The sequence below is a fragment of the Echinops telfairi genome, unplaced genomic scaffold (genome assembly GCF_000313985.2).
Source record: "Echinops telfairi isolate 266 unplaced genomic scaffold, ASM31398v2 ScPeMD7_2;HRSCAF=8, whole genome shotgun sequence".
NCBI lineage: Eukaryota > Metazoa > Chordata > Mammalia > Afrosoricida > Tenrecidae > Echinops > Echinops telfairi.
In genome coordinates, this window is record NW_022103898.1 from 21726613 (window position 1) to 21735210 (window position 8598).

General features: G+C 48.9%; 1 protein-coding gene across 1 annotated transcript in view; it reads left to right on the plus strand.

Moving 5' to 3' along the window:
* The window catches only part of ALDH1L2 (aldehyde dehydrogenase 1 family member L2), a 78858-nt gene that overhangs the window by 25037 nt on the left and 45223 nt on the right, over window positions 1-8598 (plus strand). The window contains exons 3-6 of the mRNA XM_013004054.2: window positions 1562-1796; window positions 4112-4277; window positions 6861-6962; window positions 7307-7396. Coding sequence (XP_012859508.1) covers window positions 1562-1796; window positions 4112-4277; window positions 6861-6962; window positions 7307-7396 — 593 coding nt within the window. The remainder of the gene's footprint in view (window positions 1-1561; window positions 1797-4111; window positions 4278-6860; window positions 6963-7306; window positions 7397-8598) is intronic.

The window sequence follows — 8598 nt, forward strand, 5'->3', positions numbered from 1 at the left end:
GGAGGGAGGGGGAAAATGGGAGCTGATATCAGGGGCTCAAGTGGGAAGAGAATACTTTGAAAATGATGATGGTGGCATATGAGCAAATGTGCTTGACACACTGGATGAATGTATGGGTTGTGATAAGAGATAAGAGCCCCCAATAAAAGAATTTTTAAAAAAGAAAAAGAACTAGTCAAAGCTTAAGCTGAAATTACAAAATAATATGTGGCCACAATAAAAGAGGAACAGGTCAAGTTTGGGTGAGAATCTCAATCATTCCCCATCATGTTTTATTTTTGTCATATGAAGCTGTAACATTGTACTGTGAATCCATTAAAAAAAAAGTCTCTTGCTGCTGAGCCAGTTCTGACTGGCAACAACTCCACAGGTGTCCAAGCAGAATTGCGCCTTCACACACTACATTCCTCTGCCTCCTAGAGGCTTCCTCACCCCCCACTATCATGACCCCAGTGCTGCTGCCTTTCACTGTGGGCTAGACCCAAGCATGTGCACAGGTACTGATGAGGGATGAGCGCTCACAACACACAGAATCCGGGAACAAGAAGATACCAGGAGAGTAGGGGGATGTGGGAAGAAGAGGCGAGGAAGAATCTATCAAGATGATTAGCATGTAACCACCCCGCCCCCAGGGGGTGAGGGACGAACAATAGAAACCATGGGGGAAGGAAGACAGCAGTATACAATATGAAAATAATAATTTATAATTTATCAAGGGGTCACGAAGGTGGGGGGGGGTGTGTGGAGCTGATACTAAGGGCTCCATAGAAAGAACAATGGTTCTTAATCTGTGGGTTGCTACCCCTTTGAGCATCGAACGACCCTTTCACAGGGGTCACCTGATTCATAACAGTAGTAAAATGACAGTGATGAATAGCAACGAAAGTAATTTTGTGGTTGGGGGGGTCACCACCACGTAAGGATCTGTATTCAAGGGTCAAGGCATGAGGAAGGTTGAGAACCACTGGTTTAGAAAATAATGATGGCAACCGATGTATAACTATGCTTGAAACAATTGACGTATGATTGTGATAAGAGCTGTCAGAGCCCCCAATAAGATGATCTTTTAATTAGAAAACAAGAATGCTAAATGTAGAAGAGAAAAGATGTCAGAAGTTTTCAATATATGCTCACCTAGATGTGTGTGTCGCGCTATCTCGTACATATCATTTCTTTTTTCGTTGAGATAGTGCATTTTTAAAAAATGAAATGAGATCAGCATTGACAGAGAAAAAAAATGAAGTGAGAACTGCAGCTCATAATGCCCAGTGCCCGCTTTTCTAGACGTCAGCCACCAAAGCTTCCTTCCGAGGCGCCTCTGGGTACTCCCAGACCAAGTGTGAGTAGCCAAGTGGGCTTTCCATGTAGGCCACGGGAGACTCCACATGAACCCGTGGCAATACAAAATTATGCCTTTTTTCCCCCCAACGGTTTTTTTGGGGGCATCTAATTCACATTTCATACAACTCAGTCGTTCTATCACCTCAAGAAAAGAGTTGTACAATCATCACTACAAATGACTGTTCTTGACAAAGTGCGAATCATTCTCTTTCTCGCTCAGCTCTGGCTGCAGACAAAGACGGAACCCCTGTGTTCAAGTTCCCCAGATGGAGAGTCAAGGGCAAGACCATACAGGAGGTGGCGGAGGCCTACAGGTCTGTGGGCGCCGAGCTCAACGTGCTCCCCTTCTGCTCCCAGTTCATCCCCATGGAGGTCATTGACGGCCCGAAGCACGGCTCCATCATCTATCACCCGTCCGTCCTGCCCAGGCACCGAGGGGCCTCTGCTATCAACTGGTGAGAGTTCCTGAACGGCGGAGAGGATGGGTCCGGTCTCGTTGCTCATCATCTTTCTGGCTTTTACCGAGATGATTAAGAAAAGAGACAGGCTTGAACAGTGGTGAGGTCCTGGTTGCTAGTGTCATACGAACTCTCCTCAAGTTCAGAGGTACTTCCTGAGCCAGGATAGCACTTTCCAAGAATAGTCCGTGACGCGCCAGTTCCACGAGATATTGAGCAAACCAACATTGTACGTGCTGGCAGGTTTGGTTTGTGAAAGGCTTCTTTGCTGCAGGCCTCTCAGGCTCTTTGGATGTGTCCTCCGTTCTCCTACGCGGTGGTTCGAGTACACAGTTTCCCAAACTTCACTGACCACTCTTTGTGCACAGAGCATCTCAAATACACTTCAGTTGGAGAAATGCAGTTACCTGAAATGACCTTCTCCATGGTCTCTCTTCCCCTGTTTAACGTGAAGCTCCTGGAGAGAAGGGGGCTGTGTTCCACATTCTCATTGCTTTATTCCCCAACACCACAAGCAGTGCCTGAGCCGCTGTGTTGTTGCTAGGTGCCATTGGGTCGGTTCCGACTCATTGAGGCCCTCTGTACAACAGAACATTGCACGATCCTGTACCCGCTCACAGTGCCACCATCTTTGCTTCTGGGGAACATTCTGGGTGCACTTCTTCACAGACAGATTCGTTTGTCCTTCTGGCGACCCGTGGGCACATTCAGTATTCTTTGCCAGCCCTGGCATTCAAATGCATCGATTCCCCTTCGATCTGCTTTACTCAGTGTCCAACTTTCACATGCCCACGAAGGGATTGAAAACACCGCTGTAGCTGCCCAGTCTTACTGGGACACGATAGGCCTCCTGGCCACATTGCTCTCAGTGCCACGCTGTTGACTAGGCAGAACATCCATATGGTTCAAATGGGATTTGTAAAAAGATGGCATTATATTGAGACTTTTATTATATGAGTTGATTTCCTTTTTGCTCTTGTGACTAATACTGCCATGAATATCTATGCATTTAAATCTATATGTTTCCCACCTCCCATCGTTCTCACAGGTGGAATCAGAGTAAATTGTCTCAGAGTAAATTGTTTCGAGGCTCCTGATGACACAATGCCAATTAGTTTCTCAGTATTTCTGAGAAGAGTTCATTCATTCATTCATCCCTTCCTGTCTTACTAAGAGGTCGCTCAGTGACATAACAGTCATGTAGATTTGGTGTGTTGACTTCCAGTTTATTCTTTCTGTGTGGTAGCCTGTGTTAATGCACTTCTTATGTTCAGCTCCTTGTTTCGTATTAGAAGCTTTTGTGCAGCTGGTCTTTTCTCTTCAGCTAAGCTTAATCGGGCACACGATAAAATAGTAAAATTAATTAGCTATCTTAAACCGTGCAGTATAGCCCACCTGGAGCGAATTCTGGGGGTAACTAGCTCATACCTGAATGCATTGTCGGACCCCATCAAGTGGGCTCGGGCCCCGAGAGCCCTGTGCACAGCAGAAGGAAACCCCGCCGGTCCTGTGCCATCCTCCCCACGGTGGTGATGTTTGACCCCCTTGGGGCAGCCACTGCATCTCATCGAGGGCTGCCCTTGTTTTTGCTGACCCTCTATTTGCCCAGCCCGGTGCCCTTCTCCAGAGACTAGCCTCTCCAAAGCTGAGGAGATAAAGCCTCGCCATGCTTGCCTCTTCCAAGGCAAATCTGCTCTTCTGCCACAAAGGCACTTTGGGTCGCCTTGTTCAACACCGAAGTGCAAAAGCCTCCGTACTTGGGTCGCCTTTCTTACTTAGTCCAGCTTGCACACGCATGTGAGGTGATTCGAACCACCATGGCTTGCGTCAGGAACACTAGTCCTTCAGGTGGTGATTCATTGTCTGTATTACACTGCCCATATTAATAATCCCGTCTCGTCACCTGGCACCAACGATCCTCCGCTGGGTGTTACCTTCCATTATCGAATTGTGCCTGGTGCCAGGCGAAACACAGGGTGGGAACTGGACCCCACTGGACTAGATCACTTGATCCTGCAGGGGAGGGCTGGCATCTGGGCATCCAGGAGCGGCAGCCAGTCACGATGGTGCACATGGTGCTTCTATGTGCTAGCCGGGGAAATGCACTTATGCACGTGTACCAGGGGAGTCCCACTAGGTACTACTTGTTATGAGCGCTAGGGCTCCGCTTCTCCTTCTCCCGGCCCCACGTTAATGTCACACAGCGACTTCGTTCACGTTCTGCTTCACCTGGTAGCCCCCAGGTATTTGAATATCACCAACTCATCTCTCGGTTCACCGTCATTTTAAATGGATTTTTTTTCTCTTCTCAGGACCCTAATCATGGGCGATAAGCAAGCTGGGTTTTCTATTTTCTGGGCCGATGACGGTTTAGACACAGGGCCCATCCTTCTTCAGCGGTCATGTGATGTGGAGCCCAATGACACCGTGGACACCCTTTATAACCGGTTTCTCTTCCCCGAGGGAATCAAGGCCATGGTCAGTATCCTGACACCCGTCAAGAATGTAGCGAACCTTACACGTTTCATAAATATGTCTCATCTGTGGAGAAGTTGCCCATACGCATTTTCACTGAAAATATCAAGCTGAAAGACAACATTAGGCTTCATTTCTACCTGCAGGACGATCCCATATTTAGAGTAGAAATCAGGACTTTCCAAAATGTCTTCCTCTGAGGGCAATGAAGTGGGAATGAAGCAGCTCCCGGTTTTTGTTCCATGTATGTCCAGCCCTATCAATAATGGCCAGTGGTAGACCACTTGTCGGTCAGTTTGTCGTACCGTAGCAGCTTATGTGTTGCTGCGATGCTGAGAGCTATGTCCCGGTTGTATCAAACACCAGCAGAGTCACCCATAGCGAACAGGTTTCAGCAGAGCCTCCAGACTAAGGACAGACTGCAAGAAGGAACAGGCTGTCCACTTCAGAGGGAGTAGCCTCTGAAACCGTCAGGATAGCTTCAAAACTGTAAACAACTACACATCATCTTCAGAAATTTTGCAAGATACACATTATGTAAAAAGAGGCGATTTAAAAAAATTCATTTGTACATTTAAAGCTTTCTTTATATTTCCTTTTCTGTGTTTACCACACTATATAAAAATAACCTGGATGCTCAGGGCTTCCTGTCGGGATCTGATTTATATGAACAAAGTCAGACTTAAAAACATTAGTGATAGCATAGCTGAAATCATTGTTTCCTATTTTCATTTTACCACAGGGTGAATTTGTGATTCAGATTCCTTCCCTTTTTGTAGAGAACTGAAAAAAAAAATTACTCTTGTGAAACAGAAAAAGGAAAGGAATTTTGCTAGAGCCGTGTCATTCCAATGTCTGTGAAAAGCCTACTGTTGCTTACTGTATTCAGGTGTGCCCTGGGTGAAAAGCCCCAAGTGTGTTCTCCACCAAGTAAAAATACTAACCCTAAAAAGTATCAAAAGAGTCAGCAGATGGTTTTGTCCCCGTTGGGTGTTTCTGAGAATGTGATGAAAGTGGAAGCTGCAACCCAGAGGTGGACAGTACGATTAATCAAAAGTAGCAGGTGTTTATTTAGGAACCAGGAGAACATCATCTGAGTCCTCCAGAACACAGGGCCTGATTTAAAATCCTCATTTTGCCATCCATCTGTCTGGGGAAAATAGATACTAGATCATAATAACACGGGCGGTGGTTTAGAGAAACGAGGCCAACAACACTCATTTATGGATAAGAAAGAACTTCATATCAAGAAGTAATTCTATATCAAGAAGGCAGCCCAGCCAGTCAACTCAAGTCCGTGGGTCCCACGCTAGTTGGCTCCTCAGACCCATGTGGCTGCAGGTGATGACAGAAAGGTGAAGCGAGACACAGGGAGGTCACAGGCTGGTGGATGCCTAGTCACGCAGATTTACATTTGGTGGGCTACAGCTCCTAGGGTCGATGGCCAACCCACTTGGGGCCATCCCTGGAGGCAGACCCTGAGTCCCAGCAAGGAAGAAAGCAAAGGGACCAGGAGTATGGGTGTGTGTGGGGTGTCCCCAAAGTCTCTCTTATTAAAAGGCCACACCTCCCAGGAGGCATCCTCAGGCTTGATTGACAGGTTGGACTCCCCCCACCCTATCCTGCCCCACAACCACAAGCTGACATACATGTACTACACCCTTAGCCTTGGTGTCTTCGTGGACAACACTGCCTAGTGTGTGGAGTGGTGGTGAAAATCAAATGGCATGAATGGGGCACAGCACAGAAGGAGCAACGGGCATTACAACAAGAATTAAACCATGCAGGCCAGCCTGGGGTTGGTAGAAGGCTGTGTTCCCAGGTGGCTCCCTCTCTGTGCTCACAGTAGGCTGGTCACCACATGGCACTGGAAAGGGCAGCGTGGATTCAGCTGACACTGACCTCGCCGTGACGAAGGGGAGGGTGGGTCCGCTCAAGGCAGACGCCGGTACGGCCCAGAAGAGAATGAAGGCCACCCACCCAAGGCAATCAATCTCCTGGATGGATTTTAACTTGGGTGCTTTGTTTTTTGGGTGTTTTTTTTTAATCCCAGGTGCCCTGAGCTAAACAGGTTGACTTAATAGAATACCATCATTTTCCAGAATCATCATCGTGAGCAATAAGAACCCCCAGTGATTCCTTTTACGTCTATATTCTAGACATTTCCCTGGAAGCACCAAAAGAAGGGTGAAGTTCATGTCAACAGGGGAGTCATTTACAGAAGACAGCAGGCAGGCTATTGGAGGCAGACGGGCTTGAAGTCAAATCCTGCCTCAGGCGCCTTACAAAGGTCTCTGCATTCTGAGCTAGCTGCTTCACTTCGCTAGGCCCCGGTGGCCTGGTCTGTAAAGTAAGAATAATCACATGCATCTTGCAAACCGGTGTGACGTTTGCAAGGGATCATCTTTTGCAGAGAAAGGACCTGGCACATAGATGCGCCTTAAGAAATGGTAGTTCCCAGCGTGCTCTGACTCTTTGAACAGATTCACAAAGCATCATATCATTCTGTCAAGCAGAACTTCAGGTAAACAGACCAAGCCATGACTGATTGTTGGACTGTAACACAGGTGACGTTTCTGGTTTTAGGTAGAAGCGGTCCAACTCATAGCTGACGGCAAAGCGCCTCGGGTCCCCCAGCCCAAAGAAGGGGCAACGTACGAAGGTATCCAGAAAAAGGAAAACGCTGAGGTATTTCTTTCAACTCACCCACCTCAAACCCCATCGCTTTCTCACGCGCAGCCATCGAGTCAGGGATGACCCAAAGTGACATTTCTGAGACTGTAATTGTTTACCTAGTCTTGTCTGTCTCCCGGGGAGCTGCGGCTGGTTTTGAACTGCCAACCATGCAGATCACAGCCCAAACACATGAACACTACACCACCAGCGTTCCCTGGATCATTTCCACTCTGAGGGCAGATCTCCAAGCCAGGCCCCTTCGACTCACCCTTGGGGTGGGGGTGGGGGAGATGTTTCTTTTGTCTTTTCCACTCAACCTCGGCAGTTCTCTCAGCCTGTGCCTTGCGCGTTTCCAGATTTTGTGGGATCAGCCCGCCGAAGTTTTACATAACTGGATCCGAGGTCACGATAAGGTCCCTGGAGCCTGGGCAGAGATCAACGGACAGGTGTGTTTTAACGACATACGTAGGTGTGCTGGTTTCCCAGTGAACATCATAAAAGTCAAGGCTCTCCTGGAGCCTTCCTGGGTGATGAGGAGGGTCTGGCGTCCTAGGAAAACGATCAGCGGTGAGCAATGAAGAGGAGAAAGAAGCTCACACTTAACTGCTGTTGACCACTGACTGGGAGGCAGACCCTGGCCACAGCCTCTGTTCCTCAGGAGCCCCCGCTTTAGAATTGAATCCACGCTCCGCAGGCAGGCGGATAAAGGCGATGGTTGCTTCCTCTAAGCGCTAATTTCAGTGCTTGCACACTGGGATGAGTCAGCCAGGTGGAGAGGGAGACACAAAGGTGCAGGAGATGATGTACTGCAGAAGGCCCAGAGGTGGGAGCGTGTCAGGCCCGGGCCAGACTCAGGGAAGCCGGATCCTCAGGACTGAGGTGGGGTGGGAAGAGAGTCGAAGCGGGGGTGCTGGGCAGGAGTGAGAGCATGTTTGGGTTCAGCTTAGCTTCTCAGGGTTTACCTCTTCCAGAAAGTCTCCTGGCCTCCTCACCAGTCTAGTCTGATAAGAGTTGAGTGTCCCTCTTCCCTGTTCCAACCACGCCCTGCCTTGCCCCCGAGGGAGCTTACTGAATATGGTGTACTGTGCAGGTCTCTGGGTATGTGCCTGTCCCCCAGCCCCAACCCCTTCCTCCGCCTCCAGCACAATGGCTTCACGGGATTGTCTTCATAAACTCAGCGCCCAACCACGGTTCCTGGTGCGCATTGGGTTCCAATCACAATGGGTGAGCACAAGGAAGGTCCGAGACAGGATGGGTAGCCTGGTGGTTAAGCGCCTGGGCTTGGAAGACCGAGTGCTACTCTGACGATTCGGGCTCTGCCACCATTTTCTGTACAGCCTTGGGCAGGAGCCTCAACCATGGGGTGCTTTGCTTTCTTCGAATGATAAAAAAGAAGACGAACTGCCAAAGTCATTGCCATCGAGTCAATTCTTGAGAGCTTGCTTAACGGTTCTCGTCGGAGGGCCCCGCTACAGGCCTCCTTCTTTCAGGGAAGGTCGTCCTGAACAGGGGCTCAGGAGGGACACACTGGGAGCAGAGTGGGAGGAAGGGGACATCTACTCCGCCATGACAGAGCAGAGGAAGCAACGCTGGCAATCGTGGGCGACAGGGCTCGCAGCCAGATTGGGCTGCCCTCCATCCATCAAGT